Source organism: Mauremys reevesii, linkage group 26, assembly GCF_016161935.1.
Source record: "Mauremys reevesii isolate NIE-2019 linkage group 26, ASM1616193v1, whole genome shotgun sequence".
In the NCBI taxonomy this organism is placed as follows: Eukaryota; Metazoa; Chordata; order Testudines; family Geoemydidae; genus Mauremys; species Mauremys reevesii.
Genome location: NC_052648.1, coordinates 10,955,254 through 10,979,033, shown reverse-complemented (window position 1 = coordinate 10,979,033; position 23,780 = coordinate 10,955,254). Strand labels below are relative to the sequence as shown.

At 44.1% G+C, this 23,780-nt stretch overlaps 1 protein-coding gene across 3 annotated transcripts in view; it reads left to right on the top strand.

Moving 5' to 3' along the window:
* Positions 1-23,318, top strand: part of SCAMP4 (secretory carrier membrane protein 4) — a 31,476-nt gene extending 8,158 nt beyond the window's left edge. For all 3 annotated transcript variants that reach the window (XM_039515959.1, XM_039515961.1, XM_039515958.1), the window contains exons 2-7: positions 1,090-1,146; positions 3,648-3,776; positions 12,414-12,570; positions 16,784-16,885; positions 18,594-18,711; positions 19,926-23,318. In XM_039515959.1, coding sequence (XP_039371893.1) covers positions 1,140-1,146; positions 3,648-3,776; positions 12,414-12,570; positions 16,784-16,885; positions 18,594-18,711; positions 19,926-20,102 — 690 coding nt within the window. In that variant the 5' untranslated portion in view covers positions 1,090-1,139 and the 3' untranslated portion in view covers positions 20,103-23,318. The remainder of the gene's footprint in view (positions 1-1,089; positions 1,147-3,647; positions 3,777-12,413; positions 12,571-16,783; positions 16,886-18,593; positions 18,712-19,925) is intronic.
* The last annotated feature ends 462 nt before the right edge of the window (positions 23,319-23,780 follow it).

Genomic DNA, 23,780 nt, shown 5'->3' with positions numbered 1-23,780 from the left:
TCTTCCAAGAATTGTAATAATAAGAATGGTTCTCCACCTCTCATTAAATCTTTATTTGTAAAGTCTCTGAATGTTTTTGCATGATTTAAAAAAAAACAACAACAAAAAAAAAATGATGGATGTGTGAATTCTGTGGGAGTTCTGTACTGCAGTCTGGTTCCCTGCCAAACTTTTGTGTAAAAGAATTATCTGTGAAGATAAACTATGCTGTCAGTTTCTGTGTTGCAGCTGATATATAATTTTTTTTTTGGGGGGGGGGGGTTTCCTAGCAAACAATGGGTTAATAATTAAGGCCTGGTCTACAGTGGGAAATTATCAGTATAACTACTACCTCTCTCCGCATGTGAAAATTTTTTCACACCTTTGAGAGAGGTAGGTATACCGCCCTAACCCCCAGGTGTAGACATTGCTAGGTCGTCGGAAGAATTCTTCCATCAACCTAGCTACCGCTTCCTGGGGAGGTGGATTACCTATGCAAATGGAAGAACCTCTCCCATCGGCGTAGGTGGTGTCTACACCGAAGCATTATGGCGGTAAAGCTGCCACTGTAGCGTTTTAAGTGTACTCCTAGCCTAACAGTTATGAAAGTGCCATGGTGAGCTGGGGAACAGTCAGATCATTACGTCTTTTTTGCTTGGACCGGAGTCCAAACCAGGCTCATTTGTCTCAACTTGTTGCCAGCCTTCAGCTGGAATGTGCATGTGTTCTGGCAGCAGTTTCCTGTGCAACCTCTGACTGTGTCAGGTACCTTTAGCAGCACATTTATACATTGCTGAGCAGTAAAGCTGCTGAAGTTGTTGACGGTGAGGTTGTAATTAAGCCTTCAAAGGTAGCATCTCATTAATACAAATGGGGTAATTCGTATTTCTCTTAGTGATACTGTTTGAGCCTGCCTACTCTGTAGAGTTAGAAACAAACACTTTGCACTGGAAAGGCTACGCTGGCAGTCAAGAGCTAGAATAATGAATTTCTGAAAAAATGTGGACTTTGTTGGATATTGCAAAAATGCCTTTAAACTTTGGGGTTTCTGTGGATATGGGTTACAGTTATATGCTATTGATCTGATTTCTTTCTTTCTTTCTTTAATAGATCCATTGCTGTCTGATTTCAAATTTCTCCAAGGAACATTTCTAGCAGAAATGGCAGGTAAAGAGCAGTACTAAATACAGAGAAACAAAAAGGATTGCAGAGAACGTTTCAACAGTGTACGGCTATCAGCATAGTGGATTAGGCATGACAAGCTTTTCTTCTTCTCTCCATGGGCCCTTTTCATCCCCTGTAGAGCCTTCTGCCTGCTCTTCTTTTCTCCCCTTCCACATACTCCTGTTTTACACTGTTTGTGTCCTTAGGATCATTAACTGAGGTCCCCATCCTGGCCGTAGAAGGCTGGGTGTGACTTAAATGCTTGTGTGGAGAAAATTGGTCACCGCAGTCCCTACAGAGATTAAACATCTGCTTCCACAGCACTCCTAGCTGCATTATGAACTTAAATCTAGGGCTTAATTGTGCTCCCATTGAAACCAATAGCAAAACTCCCATTGACTTCACTGCGAGCTGGAACAATTCCTGAGCTTATACATCCTCTAAAATTGACAGTGTTTTCTAGCAAACATTGTGCTTGCTGTAGTTTAACAGTCTTGTCCTAGAGCAAAAGCGAGTATTGTAGAAATCTCTGGGGCATGTGATCAGATCTGAGAGAGAATATTCTCTTACATTTCTATTGTCTTTCCTCTGAAGAAATCCCAAACAGTTTAAAATTGCATATGCACAGCAACCCTAAAATGCAGCCAACTCTGGGGTGGGCGGGTAGGAGCCAGCTGGCACACAGCATGGTACACGACAATAGAGGAGAATAATAGAGGAAATTTTGGCCACTGACAAACACATTTAGCCATCTACCATTGGGTCATTACTTTCCAGGCAGTGCAAAATGCAAAGTAAACATTATGGTACTAAATGTTTCTGCCTGAGAAAGCTGGAGGGCTTTTCTGAATCTGCCAGGTTTTGAACCTGTGCTTCAAGGAAAATTTATGGGCCAGATGCACTGGTGGCTTGCAGTCACGGGAAATGTTGGTGAATGAGACCACCTTGCAGGGAGGGAAGGAGAGAGGGAGCTGCAGTAACATAAAGTGGCTGCAGCTACATTTTGGGAGCGGGGACAAAGAAGGGGCTAGCAGTACCCTGATAAAGAGGCTCTGGCCAGACTCTTCATTTAGCATCACAGTGAGGCTGCTCCTATTTCTGGTGTTTCTATAGAGAGCAGTTCATTTTGCCAGAGCAGCTTTTTATTTTCTCTCACAGAGATGATGGCGAGAGAGGGGGGACTCTCTGGGCCTGAAAGGTCATGGTCAGACACTTGTCTTGTCTTCCGTGCCATTTGGAAGTTTTCCCAGGACATTTTTCTTCTCTTCCTCTGATTGTTTTTAATTCTGTTTACTGAAGCTGAAGACTTGAAACAATTAGTCACAATGCCCTGGAATCAAACTTTAATCAGCACTCAAAGGCAAGAACAAATATTCCCAAACATGTAGAAATGCGCACATGGTTATATTAGATATTCACACGTGCATATCTTCCCAGCAGCTAACAGCACAATTTAAAGAGTCCTATTACTTATTTAAACATTTTTAAAAAACCAGAGGCTTAAACAATAAAATGCGTATAAGAAGGTCTGTATCTCTCTGCTCCTTGTTGTGTGGCCGTCCCTTCCGTCTGTATAACGGTGTCTGAATTTATGGCTTGGTTTGCTAAGGGCAGGGCTGAATGAGAATAGAAATGTTGGATTTGGAAGGCAAGAAGGTCACGACTTATGAAATTCATAACAATAAAAACATCCCTGATATCTGCAAGGCAGATAGTCCATGAAGAGTTGGTGGGACTCATTTTCCCCTTTGACTGGATGGCATCCTTTTAATATTTCTAGAGGATTGTTCTCCTAAAGTCACCCCTTTCATTGTCATCAGACCATATCAGCTGCAGGCCACAAGGCCTGATCACTGTACCCAGCAAGACCTCCACTAGGAATGTAGGCTCTTCTGCAAGCAAACTTTCATCTGTCTCTGTCCTGTGGGAGGGGAGAATCCCAGCTTTTCATCTGATTTCTTTGGTCTGGGAAACCAATATCCACCCCTGCTTTTGTGCCCTAGTGGATTAGATAAAATCCTCCTGCAAGGGCTGCCACCACTAGATGCAGCTAGAGACCTGCTTAGCTGGCCTCTCTCACCCTATCTAAGTTACTGTGATCTTGAGCTGAATCTGGAGTCTATGTTGCACTGCAACTTTTGTGGTCATTTATGCCAGTGAAATGCAATTGAATCAGAATGGTGGTGCTTTTCCCCTGGTTTGCACTGGTGTAAATGACTACACAGGCTACAAAGCAACAGAGAATGAGCCTGAAATATCCAGGGTGAAGATAAGTGCTGATGTTGGCCCATTTGAGTAAATAAACTGGAACTAGGGATTCTCTTCTCTCCTAATGGTGGGCATGTTTTTCAGGATAGTTCCAAGCTTCCACACTCTTTTCTGTGCTTCCTCTGGGTATTTCTATTCTGGGAAGTGCAGGTGAGGGGTCATGTCATTATGATGATTCATTAATTTAAGAGAATATGTCTGAGTTAGCTAAACTGTGTGTGTTTTTTGTTTTGTAGAGAAAGTGAATAACTTCCCTCCACTCCCCAAGTTTATTCCTCTGAAACCGTGCTTCTACCAGAACTTTGCTGATGAAATTCCCATAGACTATCAGAGTCTGGTGAAGAGAATTTACCATTTATGGATCTGTAAGTGAAATTATGACATTTTTTCAGAAATTGTATATATTGGGCTCAACAGCTATAAAAAGGTAGATTCCCATGTATTACACGTTTTAGAGTTTCACTTCTGTTCACTTATCAAGAACAAAATCTTCTAGGATGCTGTGGTGCAGTTTGTGCCTGAATTTTAACCTGTTGTCCCTTGAAGCTTACTTCAAAATTAACAAGGGCTGTCAAGCGATTAATTGCACTGTTAAACAGGCGTTCTCATGGCACTGTTGGAGCCGGCATTGCAAGATATTTATGTGCCAGATGCGCTAAAGATTCATATGTCCCTTCATGCTTCAACCACCATTCCAGGGGACATGCATCCATGCTGATGATGGGTTCTGCTCGATAACAATCCAAAGCAGTGTGGACCGACGCCTGTTCATTTTCATTATCTGAGTCAGATGCCACTAGCAGAAAGTTGATTTGATTTTCTTTTTTTGGTGGCCCGGGTTCTGTAGTTTCCGCATTGGAGTGTTGCACTTTTAAGACTTCTGAAAGCATGCTCCACACTCCGTCCCTCTCAGATTTCGGAAGGCACTTCAGATTCTTAAACCTTGGGTCACGTGCTGTAGCTATCTTTAGAAATCTCACATTGATACCTTCTTTGCGTTTTGTCAAATCTGCAGTGAAAGTGTTCTTAAAATGAACATGCTGGGTCATTATCTGAAACTGCTATAACATGAAATATATGGCAGAATGTGGATAAAACCAAGCAGGGAGCATACAATTCTCCCCCAAGGAGTTCAGTCTCAAATTTAATTAACATGTTGTTTATTTTAACAAGCATCATCAGCATGAAAGCATGTCCTCCGGAATGGTGGCCGAAGCATAAAGGGGCATACTAATGTTTAGCATATCTGACACACAAATACCTTGCAATGACAGCTACAAAAGTGCCATGCAAATGCCTGTTCTCACTTTCTGGAGACATTGTAAATAAGAAGAGTAGCATAGTGATTGGCTGAACAAGAAATCAGGAAGGCCAAATTACACTTGGAGTTGCAGCTAGCAAGGTATGTGAAGGGTAACAAGAAGGGTTTCTACAGGTATGTTAACAACAAGAAGGTAAGGGAAAGTATGGGCCCCTTACTGAATGGTGGAGGCAACCTAGTGACAGAGGATGTGGAAAAAGCTAATATACTCAATGCTTTCTTTTTGCCTCTGTCTTCACGAACAAGGTCAGCTTCCAGACTACTGCACTGGGCAGCACAGTATGGGCAGGAGGTGACCAGCCCTCTGTGGAGAAAGAAGTGGTTCAGGACTATTTAGAAAAGCTGGATGAGCACAAGTCCATGGGGCCGGATGCGCTGCATCCGAAGGTGCTAAAGGAGTTGGCGGATGTGATTGCAGAGCCATTGGTCATTTATCTTTGAAAACTCATGGCGATCATGGGAAGTCCTGGATGACTGGAAAAAGGTTAATGTTATGTAGTGCCCATCTTTAAAAAAGGGAAGGAGGAGGATCCGGGGAACTACAGGCCGATCAGCCTCACCTCAGTCCCTCGAAAAATCATGGAGCAGGTCCTCAAGGAATCAATTTTGAAGCACTTAGAGGAGAGGAAGGTGATCAGGAACAGTCAGCATGGATTCACCAAGGGCAAGTCATGCCTGACTAACCTAATTGCCTTCTATGATGAGATAACTGGCTCTGTGGATGAGGGGAAAGCAGTGAATGTGTTTATTCTTTGACTTTAGCAAAGATTTTGATATGGTCTCCTACAGTATTCTTGCCAGCAAGTTAAAGTAGTATGGGCTGGATGAATGGACTATAAGGTGGATAGAAAGCTGGCTAGATCATCGGGCTCAATGGGTAGTGATCAATGGCTCCATGTCTAGTTGGCAGCTAGTATCAAGTGGAGTGTCCCATGGGTCGGTCCTCAGGCCAGATTCGTTCAATATCTTCATTAATGATCTGGAGAATGGCGTGGATTGCACCCTCAGCAAGTCTGCAGATGACACTGAACTGGGAGGAGTGGTAGATACGCTGGAGGGTAGGGATAGGATACAGAGGGACCTAGACAAATCAGAGGATTGGGCCAAAAGAAATCTGATGAGGTTCAACAAGGACAAGTGCAGAGTCCTGCACTTAGGACAGAAGATTCGCATGCACTGCTACAGACTAGGGACCTAGTGGCTAGGCAGCAGTTCTGCAGAAAGGACCTAGGGGTTACAGTGGATGAGAAGCTGGATATGAGTCAACAGTGTGCCCTTGTTGTCAAGAAGGCTAACAACATTTTGGGCTGTATAAGTAAGAGCATTGCCAGCAGATTGAGGGATGTGATCATTCCCCTCTATTCGAGATTGGTGAGGCCTCATCTGGAGTAGTGTGTCCAGTTTTGGGCCCCACGCTACAAGAAAGATGTGGAAAAATTGGAAAGAGTCCAGCGGAGGGCAACAAAAATGATTAGGGGGCTGGAGCATATGACTTATGAGGAGAGGCTGAGGGAACTGGGATTATTTAGTCTGCAGAAGAGAAAACTGAGGGGGGATTTGATAGCTGCTTTCAACTACCTGAAAGGGGGTTCCAAAGAGGGTGGATCTAGACTGTTCTCAGTGGTACCTGATGACAGAACAAGGAGCAATGGTCTCAAGTTGCAGTGGGGGAGGCTTAGGTTGGATATTAGGAAAAACTTTTTCACTAGGAGGGTGGTGAAGCACTGGGAATGGGTTCCCTAGGGAGGTGGTGGAATCTCCTTCCTTAGAGGTTTTTAAGGTCAGGCTTGACAAAGCCCTGGCTGGGATGATTTAGTTGGGGATTGGTCCTGCTTTGAGCAGGGGATTGTACTAGATGATCTCCTGAGGTCCCTTCCAACCCTGATATTCTAGGATTCTAAGAAGTAGGTGTGACAGGTTGGATCACAGAAAACCCCCTGGGAGCTGCCACTTGATGTGCCAAGACTACTTCTGCCCCTGCTTTCCCTGCCAGCCTGGGACTCCAGCACCCTGTTTTGCTGAGCCAGACACACCCGTCTGCTCCAACACACACCGAATTACTTGCCCCAAAGCTGCAGACTTAACTGAAAGCAGTTTACAGAAGTGTTCTTGTCTTTAACATTCAGATGCCCGACTCCTGATGGGGTCTAAACCCAAATCCATTTTACCCTGTATAAAGCTTACCATTTGGCCTTTGCATTTAAAACCACGATCCTGTAATCAGATCCACACAGGCAGACTCTTGGGGAGCCCTCTTGACTTCAGTGGGACTCTGCATCAGTGCCAGTCTCTGCTCACATGGACATGATTACAGAATCCATGCCTTTTCAGGAGAGAGCAGGTTAATGTATTTACAACTTCTTAAAAAAATCTGCAGATGTATTTATTTAAATATATCCAGGACTCTGGTGCCACACACACACGTAAAATGTCAGCTGATTACTATTCATAAAACTCCATCACCCACTCCCAATTAAAATTCTATCCCTTTAGTATAATAACCTCAATCCACAAAAATTTTCTTATCTGCTACAAGAGGTATCTCTTAACTCTATTTTTCTGTAAATTCCCTAAGGTTTCTATTATCCTTAGCATGTAGAATCTGATTAGATGGGCAGTGCTTCTAGTCAAATCGGTCAATTGATATTTGCAGCACTGCTGTAGCCATGTTGCTCCCAGGATATATGAGACACAAGATGAGCGAGGTAATATCTACTACTGGACTAACTTCCATTGGTGAAAGAGACAAGCTTTTGAGCTCCGCAGAGCTCTTCTTCAGATCTGGGAAAGGTAATAGGAGTGTCACAGCTAAATACAAGGTGGAATGGATTGTTAAACATAAGTAGTTAACACGTTGCAAGAAACCATTCAAAATGAAGTGGACAATTAAAACCTCTGCATTTCTAGGACAAAGGAGAGTTAGTTACAGATTGTTGTAATGAGATATAAAACCAGTGGCTCTATTGAGTCCATGATTTTTGGTGTCTAGCATAGTTATGAATTTAAGCTCCCTGGCTCATCTTTTGAAGGTGTTGTGCAGGTTTCCTTTGAGGAGGAGGATTGAGAGATCAGATCTGGAATGATCCCTTTGTGAAAAGGATTTGTCCCCAGGTGATAGAGCATTTCTTGTTTGTTTGGGTTTTTTTTGTTTGTTTTGTTTTTTTGGTGTTTATAATTTTTCTGTGTGTGTCATTTGAGAGCATGAGGATTGTCTAGTTGTTGGAGCATTTAGTGCACTAGATGAGGTACACTAAGGCTATGTCTACACTACACTTTCGTTGGTAAAACTTTTGTCTGTCAGGGGTATGAAAAAACACTCTCCTGATCGACAAAAGTTTTACCAACGAAAAATGCCAGCATGTGGCAGCGCTTTGTCAGTGGAAGACAAAGCTATCACCCCCTCATTGGGGGTGGGTTTATTTTGTCAGCAGGAGAGCTCTCTCCTGCCGATAAAAAGCGGCTACGCTGCGTACCTTACAGTGTAGACATAGCCTAAATGTTGTGACAGGGATCTGGAAAGGTGTGTTGGAAAGGGTATTGATCATTGTGCAAATGTGTGGGAGTTCAGAGGCATTAGTCAACAAACAAAACTGAAGGTATACAAAGCATCGTGTTGCCAACTTTGTATGCATGCGAAATCTGGATGGTGTCCAGATGCCATGTTATGAAGCTGAATCACTTTCCCATGGGCTGTCTGAGGAAACTAGTGAGGATAAGATGGCAAGACAAGGCTCCAGATAGGTTCTCCTATGGGCAGGTATTCCGAGCATCCATACTCTGATGAAATCACAGATGAGATGAGCGGGCCATGTCACCAGAATGTCAGATGAGCAACTGCCAAAGAAGATCTTTTATGGTGAGCCCAAGGAGACAGCTCTCAGGGAGGCCATAAGAAACGTTTCAAGAACTCCCTCAAGTTATCCTTGAGGCATTTCAACATTGACCCAGAGTGTTGGGAAGATCTCGCTCATGATCGTTCTACCCAGCGAAGTCATCCATACTGGAGCTACAGTCTATGAGCAGAAGAGAGCTGCTGAGGCAGAGCAGAAGCGACAGCAGCGTAAACCTTGCAACAGCAGCTTGTCCACTGTTAATCAACCAACCCATAGGGGCATCTCTTGTTCAGTGTGCCACAGACAGTTCAAAGCTCAAATTGGCCTCATCAACCACTCAGGGGTTCACAGAAACCAAACCAGTCACTGATGTCATGGTCATCTTCAAACTGGAAGGATGAACATCATCATCATTGATTATTTTGGAAGTGGAGATATGTCTGCAAGTTTTGCATCTGTTATGGTTGGGTCGGTGCTGCTTTGCATTGGTGTGTCCTGGTTTGTGGGGAGCTTGCTTGTAATGATGAGCTTGGTGGGGTTGGGGGTTGTTTGAATGCCAGAAGAGGGGGTTCAGGAAAGATTTTTTTTTTCCAGGATGTGGTCCACATCAAGTATGGGTTGTAATTGTTTGATAACTGGTATGGGTTCCAGTGTGGGATGGTACGTGACAACAATTGATAGGGAATCCTATTTTGAACTGCAAGTACTGTTGGATCTCACTGTCCACTGAGCTTGTACTATCTAGCTGAACAGTTCTGAAACCAGGAGTGGAAACTAAGCTTTCCTCTCTGTGGAATGAAATTAGATTAGACCTCAATGGGCAGACCTGTAGAAAGGAAAGGCTGGGCCAGGGAAATGCTCTTGAACAGGGGTTCTCAAACTTTTTTTTTTTTTTTTTGTTGCTTGCACCCACTTTGAAAATATTTCAGGCTCTGGTGATTCCCATAAAAATGTGACAACCCCTCACCATGCTATCCTTGCTTCTGTGCTGCTGCTGGCAGCAGTGCTGCCTTCAGAGCTGGGTGCCAGGTCAGCAGCTGCCACGCTCACAACCCCCCTTCAATAGTCTTGTCCCCCTCATCTCCCCTACCCCCCATTGGGTCGGGATCCCCAGTTTGAGAAACCCTGCTCTTGAAGATGGAAAAAATCCCTTTGCCCTACCAACCCTTTCCTCCCAAAATACCTGTCATCCCAGCTTCCCTTCCAGTTACAGAAATAACTTTCTCACTGAGGGACACAATACACAGTTGATGCTGTGTGTTTTATTCCAAATGTACAGTGTGTGCGCGTGAGGGAGATTTCTGCGCGTATAAACAATAGGATGATCTGTCACTTCATTGTTCTTTCGTTATTCAGAGATACAGAAAAAAGCTCTAATTTTCTTGCCTGAAGAAACTGCTTGTCTCCTCCAGACTGACTAGTTAAATGTTGCATGCTGTAAAGTTGCCTTTGTGTGTGATTTTTAATTTTTAAACAAAGCGTCCCTCTTTCAATTTAGTGGAAAATGGAAAGGTGCCAGCCATTTAGGCAACTAAGGCACATGTATGTCTGAGCAGACCTGGGCTTTCCACTCTGCATTTTAGCTTTCCATCTGCTGCACGTTTTCTGTTTGGGTCATGCTGGGTTTCTGGGATGGGTGGGGGAGAGAAACAGATCTATAGAGGAGACAGTGAAAAAGAGAGAACAAATATTTAAAATAAATACATATTAGAAGGCTGAGGGGTCATTATTTTAATTGGATTTGAACATTTAATAACAAAAGGTGTATTGAGATTTGAGAAATCCTGTTCCAGAGCTCCCACTACTGGAGAACAAATGCCTATGCAAATCACATAATAAACCTTTTTCATCACAGGTTTATAAGCACCATTGGATTAAAGGGTTTGTATTATTTGCTTGTTTTCATAGCCCACACAGGGCCGGCGCTTCCATTAGGCGACCCTAGGCAGGCGCCTAGGGCGCCAGGATTTGGGGGGCGGCATTTTGTGCACTTCCCACAGGGCGCATGGGAGCTTCCGGTTCCGCTCCCGTCGCGCCGCCGAAGAAGGACCTTCTGCTGACGTGCCGCGGAAAACAGCGGCAGGCAATTGAGCAGCTCGATGACTGCCGCTGTCGCCTGCGGCATTTCGGTGGAGGGTCCTTTGGCGGCGTGACGGGAGCAGAACCGGAAGCTCCCGTGTGCCCCATGGGGAGCGCACAAAATGCCGCCCCCCGAATTCTGCCTAGGGCACCAGAAACCCTGGCGCCGCTCCTGAGCCCACAAGTTATCAAACTAAAAAGTCTAGACTCTCCAGTTAGTCACTTTAAATAGGATTTAATTTTTAACTTAAAAGTGAGTTTTCCCTTTGCTAAATCTTAAGGCATGTGCAAACCAGGGCATTTAAAGCAAGTCTTTTGTTAACCTCTTACAGTTAACTTATACCATGGCAGTGAAACCTGCATAACTGAGAGAAGGATTTTTTTTTTAATTAAAACTTTTTTTTAATGTTGTTAACCCCCATTTAACTTAAATGCCTGAATAATCAGTTAGAAAGAAACCTCTCGTATTAAAGATTGAGCTGTTTATCTTCCCCACATGATGTGTTCGTACACAATCATTTATTAATTGCTCAGTGTCCCCAGAGTGGGTTGGGAGGGGGCGTATAATTGGCTGAACTAGCAAGACACTCAACTCGATGGTATAAGGTATCTCTGCTTGTTTGGCTGGTTAAGCATTGGAATTAATTGCCCAGGGATGGTCGAGATAATACTTAGTCCTGCCATGAGTGTAGGGGTCTGGACTAGAGATGACCTCTCTAGGTCCCTTTCAGTCCTAGGATTCTATATAACTTTTTTAATGCTGCATCCTATCCGTTCTAAAATTTCTGGGAATTTTCTAGGTATCAATAAGCAGAACTCAATTAATATTGCAGCAGGGAATCAGAAAACCAGCAGGTGGAAAATGGCATCACACTGAGCTCCTGGCATCAGTTTAGCATAGCCACAGCTTCAGGCCCCTCTGTAATTGTCTTTAGATTGAAGAACCACTTGATGGAAGCTATTAAAACATTCCAGCATAACACCCGGTCTCATCTCTGCTCGTCCTCCCAATAGAGTTAAACAAGTTGAAACCTTGAATGATGCATCTCCCAGACAGGAGAAGTAAAATAATAATGTTGCAGGGGAGGGAGGACATGTGCAGACCCTGGCATTGAGGGATGTGGAATCCTGTTATGGGAGTTGGGGAAAAATAGGGACACACAGAGTCCCTGCCATGGAGGGCGATCCTGGTATAGGAGAATAGGGTGCCCAGAGCCCCTGGCGTGATGAGGGACAACGGTGTGCGGGGAAACCCATCCTCGAGCCTTTACTTGGACTCCATGTGCTAGCCAGGGAAGCTAGTGCAGGGGGTGTTTTTTCAATGGGATGATTCCACTCCTTTAAAGACCCTTCTATACCATTCTTGGGGCATAAAGGGACCTTGGTGTAATTAAAAATCTGGCCACTCAGTTTTACTTTGTAACAATAGAGGTCCAAGTCCTGATCTTTCACTGATCCCTTCGCTTGCAGAATTATCCACCCAGTTTTCCTTCCACTAACATATACTCCCAAATGAGTCCCTTGTTTCCTCTACTGGTATCTCCCCCCATTCCAAAGCTGACAGTCCCTAGCAGCAGTTCTGCCAAGTTACAGCAGCAGCCATGCCTCATGGTCTGCGTGTTGATAACGTCCACCCCAGTCACTTCATTGTGCTAACAATTCCTCCCATAACAAAGTCTCCTTGTATTATAATACAAACCATTTGCTTCCTCTTTTTCGGAAGCCAGCAAACAGCACTACTTATGCCCTCTCCTGTTCTCTCTTTATAGTTTACTGCATCACACTAGTGGTGAATCTAATTGGCTGCCTGGCCTGGTGGATTGGTGGTGGTTATGGCGTTAATTTTGGCTTGGCCATCCTTTGGCTTTTTCTCTTCAGCCCCTGCAGTTACATATGCTGGTTCCGGCCTGCATACAAAGGCTTTCGGTAAGTAGACACTCACCTTCTTCCTTCAATCAAATGGTTTCCTCTAGGAGGTTCATTCAGTAAATGTTGATCAAGAAGACGATGCCCGCAAGCTGTTCTGTCCGTCAAGGCAAAAATTACGGAGAAAGTAAATGGAATATTCAGTTACAACAATATTTGGTTAAGAAAGTTTGGCCAGCGCAGGAGCTTATAGATGAAGCTATAGGGCTTCCCATCTCTGGGTGGCAGGTTTGAAGAGTGACTGAAAGTTGCTGCTGTCTCTGTTGTTCGGTGGCCTGTTGTTGTTGTTTGTTTTATGATGATGCCTAAAGGGATCCCATTGTTCTAATGCTATACAGATATGGACTAAGAGCTAGTCTCTGCCCCAAAGAGCTTACAGTTGAAATAGACAAGACGGACAAAGGGTGGAGGTAGTGGGGAAGGATACAGTCTACAAGCTACGTATGAGCACAGTGAAGAATATGATGATTAGTGAGAAGTATCCATGCCCACAAAACACCACCCTTGACACAAACTGACCCTTTGTTGGCAGAGAGGTCCAGGCCACAGAAACTTAGCTTCTCTCTTGTCCCTATGAAGGGTTCCTTCAGAACAGGGCTGATTCACATTGGTGAAGGGCAGCTTGTAACAAGATCTTGCATTGCTGATGACCATGCAGTTTGACCTATTCTCTGGTTACCGCAGCACTGATTGGTTTTGTACTTTCACAAGCATGAAATCCATACTTTAAAAATTGTTGATGTATTGTGATTATTAAATATCCCTAGGGTTACCTAAGCATTCACATCGCTAATGGTATGAGACACATGCTTCTAAAGGCTTGTTTGAGATTTTTGGTTTCTCGGTTCTTTATGGGAAAACTGTACAGAAACAGCTTGCTAAGAACTGTTCTGTTTTTTGTTTCTAGGCACAGCATCTAGTTACTCATATTGGGAGGGGGGATGTTTAAATAAAAGTAACCCACAAAGACCAGGGCTCTCCTCAAATGGCACAAATATATTTAAAATCATCCTACATTTATTTTTTTATTAATAATCATTTGCATGTCTCTAGTGCCTGCTGGGAATTGCAAAGCACTTTGCAAACATTAGTGCATTGAGCTTCACAACATCTCTTTGAGGGACTTAAGTTTAATCTCCATTTTGCATAGGGAAACTGAGGCGTGGAAAAGGGGAAGTTATTTTCCCAAGGTCATGCAGCAAGTCACTAGCAGAGCTGACAGGAGTCTGTCATTCCAGTTTCCTAGGCAACCCTCTCTCCCCTCCTTCACTACCAATGTATTTTTTTTTAGATTGGTTAATCATCAAATTCTATGGTAAGAGAAGTTCATTTAGAAGAAAGCGGAAGCAGCTGACAGGAATAGAAGCAGGCAGACTAAGGCCCTGATTCTAGAAAGCACTCAAGCATATGCTAAATTTTAAGCATGTGCCGGTGGGACTTAAGCAAGTACTTAACTTGAAGCATGTGCTTAAGTGCTTTCTTGAATCTGCATCTAAATGCTCACCTCAAATACGAACAAGATATGTGTGCTAATGTAGTGGAGATTATTAAAACCATAGCAACTAAATTTAATTACGTTATAGAATTCAAAGGAGGATAACTTCTAAAAGGATATGAAAAGCAAAGGAATTGAATCATCTGAAACTCTTAAAGGAAGTGAAAAATGAAATCTGAGAAGTGTTACTCTACTGGGCTGTGTTTTGGGTTTGTTTTTTTTCCCCTTCCCCTTTCCTAATTCAGAAGTCCCTGGGGTTTCCAAGTCACTAGTAGAACTCGGTTCAAAGAGCACTTTCCATTCCAAAGTCTGGGAAAAATTACTCCTCCACAATGCTTTTCTCTGGGCTTTGTGGAGTCAGATTCTAATTATTTCTTTAATGCTGTTTGTATGTGTTTTGTGCAACTGAATGCTGAAAGGCCCTTGAGATTACCCTGTGTAAATGCTTGTATATAAAATCAATACCCTAGGGACAGACCAGCAAGCCACAGAGCAGTTAGTTTGACATTAGTTTGGAGGAGACTTTAAAGAAAATAGCGGTGTAATCAGGGAAATCTTTTTATCGGAAAGGAATACTGTAGCCAGATTTATTACAGCCAGTCTGACTTCTAGAGAGTCAGGTTAGACCCACTTGCTATGCTTATTCCCAGTTCTTACAGCCATGGTAGATACTGGGATAGCGTACTCTGTGAATGCTTTTGTGAAACATTCACCATATGTCCACATCCAAGAGCCTTGGCATGAGAACAGAGTTGCGGCAAATTTCCAGTGGAAAGGTGGGTCAGAATTCACCTTTTCCACATGTTATAGCTCAGTGGTGTTCAACATTTTTTTCATTTGTGGATCCCTAAAACAATTTCGAATGGAGTTGTGTACCCCTTTGGAAATCATAGACATAGTCTGCAGATCCCCAGGGGTCCACAGACCACAGGTTGAAAACCTCTCCTCTAGCTGATTCCCATACACCCTTTCAAACTGAGATTTCTTCACTATTGCCAGGTCATTGTCATGAGAGTCCATTTAAAGGTCTAGCCTGGAACGTTGTCCTTTCACCGTCATTTGGTTTCAGTACTGAGACAGAATTACCTTAACCATGGACTATTTATCACAGTAAACGTATTCTACTCGGATCCAGTATTCGAAAGGAGAATGCCATGATGGTAGCATTTTGCTCTTCTGTAGCATTGTTCAGCCCAGGATATCTAGTCTCTTTCGCAACACCCCTGGGAGGTGGTAATACTATTGGACACAGAGGGCCACGTCTTTCATTGACCTGCCCTTTGTGTAGCTATTCATGCAACTTTACACGCACTTTGCACTGGTGTAAATGACTGCATAAGGTGCAGGGCAAGAGAGAATCAAGTCCTGAGGGTTTCCAACTTGCCCAAGGTCAGTCCCATTCTTTGCTTTCGCCATTAAGTACCAGGTTTACAACAGTATTTAGATGCGTAAACCTGCAGATAGGAACCTAAGAGGAATTACAATCTCAAGGGGAGTTAGGAACCTAACTCATTTAGTTGACTTTCAATGCGAGTTAGGTACCTATCCTGCTTAGGCACCTAGGGGGTTTAAAAAAGCTCCTCTCTGCATCTTTAGGTGCCTAAATACCTTTGTACATCTGGCCTAGAACACACACTCTCCCTGTTTCTGTAATTCAATGGATCTGATGTAAATAATTTTGCACTATTAAATATGTCATCAGATATGAGTGAGTCCAGAGCTAAACTTCAGTTTAAAATAACAGTATTCCTTGCCAAAGAATCGCTGACTAATACGGGTGGCGTTGCTAGGTGAAGACGCTGCGTCTGATGGTACCATCTGTGCTACTATTGCTGTACGGTATAGCTAGAGCTATGCTGAACCCCAGTGATGGAGAGGCCATTGAGCACACCTAGTTTTGGTAGCCACCATGCATACCTGGACCACAAACATAAACTCTACTGACCTCATTCAGTAGTTTTGGCACCTGCCTGACCTATCCAGCCAAAAGGCAGAGATGCCGTGGAGTTACAAAAAGCAGCGTTGCCTCTGAGCACCACTTATTTCCCCAAGCAGCATGCCACCCCACTCATTAGGCTCAAATACGTTCTGTACATGGCTGCCAGAGCTGTTTTTCTTCCTAATCCATCCCAGAGCTGGGTTCTCAATGGCTCACCTCCCTTAACCACAGGTGTGTAAACTGATGACAAACAGCCACTGAGATATTCCCAGCTAGGAGTCTTGTTCTCAATAATTGCATGTAATGCACATACAGGATCTGTCTGGCTGCTAGCACTCATACCCATGTGTTCCCATGGCCTTGTGCCTGCTCACAAATGGATGGGTTGCATTATGAAAAGCACAGGTGTCAAACTGCATTGAGTTTAGACATGCAATCAGGATAATGGTGCAAGTGTCTTCTCCTCTGCAAGAGGCTGCTGAGGTATTGGTGGAAAACAACATGCCTCTCTGAAGGTGGTCATATGTGTAATTAGGTTGTTAGATCAATTTCATGACCTAGGTTTATTGAGGGAGATTAAGTCCTGATGATGCAGAGACCTGTGTGCTTCCAGTACTAGAGAAAAGGGGGTGGATATTAATCTTCAAGGTACAAATCTGAGTGGGGATCCATTGCTGCATGATAAAGTGTGTATGGAGAGAGTGGGGACGTAGTAACATGATACAGTACAAGGTGATAAACCTCATTCATTCTCCCTAACATCCTCTCTCATTTCACAGGTCTGACAGCTCTTTTAATTTCATGGCCTTTTTCTTCATCTTTGGTGCCCAGTTTATTCTGACTGTCATACAAGCGATCGGTATCTCCGGCTGGGGAGCATGGTAAGCAGGATGCACCCATGGTCTTTGAATGGAGCACTCAGTCCATGTCTTCTCTCTGTCTAGCTGCGGAGATTTTGTCTCATAGATTCAGCTTGTGTTCCACATTTCCATGCATTAAATGCTGATGTTTGGGACAGGGTGGGGAGGGAGAGTTGGGGGAGATGATAAGGAAAGGGGTTGGACAAAGAAAGGGTCCTGGTTGGAGTGAGGGCATGTTCTCAGCTCCTCTCACCTCGCTAAGGTAATGACTGAATGTTACATGATTTGAGCCAGCATAGGATTTTCATCCTTCTGTTCTTTCAGGGTTACATGTTTCCCCACCAATAAATAGGGCCCTCCCAAATTCACGGCCATGAAAAATGCATCATGGACCATGAAATCTGGTCTTTTGTGAGCTTTTACCCTATACTATACAGATTTCATGGGGGAGACCAGCATTTCTCTAATGGGGGTCCTGACCCAAAAAGGAGGTGCATGGGAGTTGCAAGGTTATTTTAGGGGGGTCACAATATGGCCATCCTTACCCAGCTCTCAAGGAGGCGCCCTGCCAGCAGCGGCACAGAAGTAAGGGTGGCAATACCATACCATACCACCCTTACTTCTAAGCTGCTGCTGGCAGCAGCCCTGTCTTCAGAGCTGGGCTCCCAGCCAGCAGCTGCCACTCTCCAGCTGCCCAGCTCTGAAGGAATTGCTGCTGCCGCCAGTAGCAGCGCAGAAGTAAGGGTAGCAGTACCGCAATCCCCCCCACCTTACAGTAACGTTGTGACCCCCCCCCAACTCCTTTTTGGGTCAGGACCCCAACAATTACAGTACCGTGAAATTTCAGATTTAAGTAGCTGAAATCATTAAATTTATTATTTTTAAAGGCCTATGGCCGTGAAATTGACCAAAATGGATCATGAATTTGGTAGGTCCCTGTCAATAAATAACCATTTCCCCCTCCATATGACCACACCATTGCAACAGACAAGCCACCCGGGAGTTTGCAGCAAGGTTCTAACCTAGCTGCTTGAGGGTGTAAGTGAGGCGATCAAGACACCTTATCCTTTCTTACCATCTTCCCCATGCACATAAGTTTCACTTCATCTCCAGTCTACAGAGCTAGAGTCCCAAGGTTCATCCTTAAATAATAATTGGAGGGTATGTTCTTGACCTTCCCTGTTTAGGTCACAGGAAGTTGGTAATTTAACCTGCCGTCTTTAGAGCCTGGATGCAAATCCTGCTGAAGCGAGAATAACAGAAACGAAGGCGCTACACAGCGTGCTGGGTTTAAACACTACTCCTCAGAGTGCCCCACGAGGCACAGTATGAAGACCTGTGGGAAATGGAGACTCAGAGCTTGGTCAAGGACTCTCATGTTCCTGGTTCTTAACCCCAGCTTCATTCCACTAGCCCCCATACTACCGCTGCACAAGTGAAAATAAATTTCGTTCCCTTATGGACGTCTCTTTACCTCCTAAAACCTCACCGTTCAACTGGCTTTCTCTAGTGGCCTGGAATTCAAATAGCAGGGGATGTTTGCAAGTCAGGACTTGAGGTGCATTAACAAGGTGCAGGGGAAGTATCTACTTGTGCTGCAGCTGGTTTTTGCCCTAGTTCTTTCTTTTCCATTCATATCCTGGAACTTTACAACTCGCTTGCAAATATTTTCAGGTTGGCGGTGAAAACAAACTACAGTGATGCTTCTCTGTATTTCACTTTCTTCCAGTGGATGGTTGGCAGCCACTACTTTTTTTAGTACCAGTGTTGCAGCTGCTGTGTTCATGCTGTTTCCAGCCATAATGTTTACGATGTCAGCGGTTGCGATGTCCTTCTATCTCATAAGGGTAAGTGCTTCAGTTGCCTTTCTGACGTGGAGTATCTGTCAATTCTGTGCATCAAAGCAAAGTGAATCATCCGCTTAGTGGTCATTGTAAGCACTCGCATCCTAGAAAGTTGAGCGTATAGACAGTGCGGGGGCGGCCCCCCTGCCAAGCCAGATCCCCCGCCAGGGCAAATCTAGATGAAAGGTTGAGGGTGCGATTGAGGGTTCTCTCCATGCAATTCAACCGTGTCCTTCCCAGCATGAATCCATGGACAACCATTGATTCTGAGAATTAAACCCGCTGAGACCCACACAATGACAGATGGAGGTGGTGGGAGGGAGATTCATGGAACGAGCTTTCTCCTTAGAGTGGTCTGCAGAAGGAAAAAGCTGGAGAGCCACTGTCATAGGCAATACAACAGGAGAGACTTCACCAGAGTATTTCACCAGTGTTGCCCTTCATGGGAGGAGAAAAGCCAGAGGGGTAAGATCTGTCACACAAGTCCAGCAAAATATGTTCTCTACCCCAAAGCAGCTGCCATCAGGACAGTTTGCCTCTGGAATGAGGGTGCTGCCTTCTTTGAGATCACGGATAATGCCACTCCAGTCACACGTTGGTTAGCATCTGTGTGGTAGGGTGGCTGAAAAAAGTCACTCCTTCTCCTGCACCACTATACACCCAGCTATATAATCTCCTATCATGCACCCAAGCTTTGCCAGTCTGGGATGCAGCAATTTCAGTAATGCTGAATTCTAGGTAAACTGACCTAGTTTGGATGAATTGCTTCTAACATCATTACTATGCAATTCCCCAACCTGAGTTAGTCGTCATGCTGCAGTGGGTTAAAAGACTGTATGTAGATCTTATCTAGCTGCTTCTCTGTTTATAGCGCCCTTGTTCCTTTGGAATGTGGACACTTGAACAGAGATAGTGACAAAGAGTCCTGTGGCACCTTATAGACGAACAGACGTATTGGAGCATAATTCACCCACGAAAGCTCATGCTCCAGTACGTCTGTTCGTCTATAAGGTGCCACAGGACTCTGTCGCTTTTTACAGATCCAGACTAACACGGCTACCCCTCTGATACTTGAACAGAGATGTTACCAGATACATGGCACAGCACTAGGAAGTGTCTACTATATTAGGCATTAACAAAGTGACCGTAGCTCCTATTGGAAAGGGAACTAGATGCTTGTTGCTGATTCTTCCCTTGCTCTCTTGATTACCTATTAGGTACATAAAATTTACCGAGGGGCTGGCGGAAGCTTTCAGAAAGCCCAGGATGAATGGCACAGCGGCTCGTGGAGGGATCCCCCGAGCAGGGAAGCTCAGTACAATAACTTTTCTGGAAACAGTCTGCCACAGTATCCCACGGTGCCCAACTATCCCACGGGAAATCAATGGCCTTAAGCAGCAACAGCTGTCAAACTGCCTGGATTATCTTTTTTTTTGGTCTCCTCATTGTTATTTTTATTATTATTTGAAAAGATCTTTTTTTCCCCCATCATCTTTTGGATTTTTAAATTCCCTCCTCCCCATGACTGCAGAAAATCTGTGCACTCAGCCTGTACTGCCTCCAGGGCTTTGCCCGTCTCTATTGGAACGTTTTATTTTGTGCACAGTTGCCAGTATTTGCCTTGCTGCAGACCGCGGAACTATTCGCTGCCCTGGCTCGGGGGAATCCTCCAATGATCAGTAACTGGAAAAGGCTGATTTTTTTTTCCCCCTCTGCGAAGAACTTAAGATGCTCTTTCCCCTGCCCTCTTCATTCTTATCAGATGCACAGTACACCACCACCATCTTCCTGTTACCGAGCAGGGGACATAATTGGAAATGGGCATCAACTGGCATCTCCTGATGAGTTTTCTGGAATTTCTATTTCTCGAAGGGAAATGTCTCATCTATTTTATTTTGTGCCTCGTAAGATTGAAATTGGCAGCCAGGGCTCCCTTTTTGTTCATAAAACCCTTGAAGGTCTAAACCGTCTCGAGTTCTCCGTAGCGAGAGAATGCTTTAGATAACTCTGCCCACAGTGAGTGATGGCTGGACATTGCATCTGATTAGCAGAACCTCCACTCAGCTGGTGAGGTATCGTTCTATTAGAATTCGTTGTCTCCACCCCCAAAGGTTTTTCTTATGATAGGGTCTACATGTTTGAAAGTACTGGTTCATCTCACTTGTCTATAATCTTTGCTTGCTAATGGCCTGATTTGAAAGCCCAGTGGAATCACTGGCTTCAATGGGCTTTGGCTCAGAATGCATCGGTTATATTCACTCTTATGTAGACAGCCAACACAAGACGTAGGCACCACTTAAGTCCCACTTATGCAGTGTCTAGGTTTTGTGCTGGCCCCACGTGTGCAGGCCCCTCTCCCTCCTGATTGAATCTCATCCTACTGACAAACCCTTATAATGTAAATAATCTTCCGGCTACAGTTCTGTAGCCAGGTGGTGGATAACTATAAATCTGAATACTAAGAATGACTTGTGTGATTTGGGAGTAACTCCGTTAAGATTGATGGATCAATCCTGATTTATTCTGACATCTGAATCTGATCAAGATTCTCATGCTTCTCCTGCAACATGTCACCTGTTAGACTACAAAATGCTTAATAGTCTTGTAAACTATCCTTTATTTAGTCATGCAGAACCACTCCCCATGTATACAGCCAAGTGTACAGCTGTTCTCTCTACTTCAGCATGCAGGCAGAGAGAGGTGGAATTATCTTTCCCTAAGAAGCTGGTTGAGAGGAAGATAAAGGTTCTGTTGAGAGGGTCTTTTCTTGCTGAGAACGAGGCTTTGTCTACACTACAAATGCTTTGTTGGCCTAGCCGTACTGACCAGAGCACCCTAGTGTAGACATAGCGTATGACAACAGAAGTTTTTCTGTTGGCACAGTAACACCAGCTTGCTGAATGGCATTAGCTACATCGACAGAAGCACTCTAATGCCTGCTTAGCTGTGTCTGTACTGGGTTTTTTTGCTGACATAGCTATGTTGGCTGGGGGGGATGTTGATTTGTTTTTTGTTTCACACCCCCATCAACATAGCTATGCTGGCAAAACTTTGTAGTGTAGACGTGGCCATAGTGTGTGTCATAGTGCTGACGTCCATCCTTTTATCTATTTCTCATGTCACAAGTACTGGAATCTGTAGGCAGAACAGTCAAATTCCTTTCCATTTCGTACTATATCAGTCCAAGCAGTACAAGCTATAGTTTCCCCTTTCTCCTTAAAAATCTGCTACTCAATGTTGAGATTTTTCCAATCAGCCTGTGAGATTTGGATGCCCAATTTCCATTAATTTTTATAGGAACTGAGCCTCCAAAACCCTGCAGCAGCTTTCAAAGCCTCGGTTAAAGATCCTGTGAGGTGCTAAAAGCCTTCAACTTCCGAAGGAGACATGAGGGAGGTTTGGTATTTGTTCAGATCTGCAGACTAGTGCTGGATTCTCCTCTCAGTCGTGTTGATGTGAATCCAGAGTAACTCAATAGCTATCAGTGGAGTTATGCCAAATTTACACTGAGTAACTGGAAACAGAATCTGCTCCTGAAAGGCTTAGAAAAGGTCTCCCAGCTGGATGGACTCCATTTGCAAATGATCCTTTGAAAATGGTCTCAATATACAAGTGCCTTATTCAATAATATATTAGCTCTTGGGGGGAAAGTCCTTCCCTCAGTGCCCCATTCCCCATTTTGTTTAGTCTTAATTTTTTCCCTATATGCATAGATTGTAAATATTAGGGAAGTGAAATGCATTACCATGGGATTTGTGTGACATCTTTGTTATCAGATGGGCCAAAGGAGAAGCAACTGATTAACACTGGAGGCCAAAGCCTCCTTGAACTTCAGTTTAAAAGCAACATCTCCCATTGCTGCAAAGCCAGCCCTTTGCTGGGCCTCTCAAAATATCTTTCTAACACATTCCTAACACAGTGACTTGTGTGTGTGTCTGTGTGTATGTGATTTTTGCTCATAAACACAAGGACAGATGCTTGGAGCTTTGCTAACAGAATACAGTCCAATCATGTTGCTGAACTTTTAGTTGCCTTCATCTTGCGTAGAGTGTTGTGTGGATTTTCTTTGCGCGCTTGCCATCGAAAGGGTGGTGAAAGAGAACTGCCCGTCATTTAACTCCCTGGAAATACGAACATGCTGCCCAGGGGGTGGGTCAGAATTCCCAGTGCTTGGATCCTGTTAACGAAAACGGGAGTCTTGCCTGTAATTTGCCACATTGGGAAGCCTGAATATGGCGTGCCTGCCTAATCTCATCCTTGGAGGTGCGGAATATCCTCCGCCTCTCTTGGCCATTCTTTTCAATATGGGGTGACTGAGGGTGAGTCGTAATTCCAGAAAGTTGACTCAATCAATGTGCTGCCAGAACTGTTGTGGCTTATTTTTGGAATCATAGCTCTATTTTTATAAATGTAATGTTTACATTAGATTTCCAAGGAGCTACCAACGTTTTGGAGAATTGTTAACCTGAATTTAGCCAACTTTAATTTTTGTTCTGCATCATGTTATGTGGGATGCTGTGTGTCGTCTGTGGGGTTCTTTGTTGTTTTTTCCTTGCAGGCGTCAAATAAATCCTCATTCTATGCTCAGTGAGAAGAGCCTGGCTACCGTGGAGGTGTGTATGTATTCATGATGGTTGGAAGAAAATAATGAGATCCGGTTATCCCCGTTCAGTATTTCCCTCTCTTAGAAAACTTCAAAGCCTTCTGGGAAATGGGGGGTTTGGACAAGTAAAGGAACAATGCATTGTGGGTGAAATTCACCCCTTTGCTGGGAGCCAGTGCAAGGGGTATTTATTCACTATTTAATGTATCCTCTTTTCCTGCTTTTCAACTATAGACCTTTGCAAAGTCCTTTACAAAGGAGGTATCGTTATCCCCATTGTGCAGATGGGGAAACTGTGGGCAAGTCACTTCTCTCTGTGCCTGGATCACCCAGAAGGCCAGTGGCACGGCTGGGAATAGAACCAAGATCTCCTGAATCCCAGTCCAGTGCTCTAGCCACTGGCTAGCACTACCTTTCCTAAGTAGCACCTAGGATTCAAGCTGTTCCTCTGCACGGAGATGAATTTCAA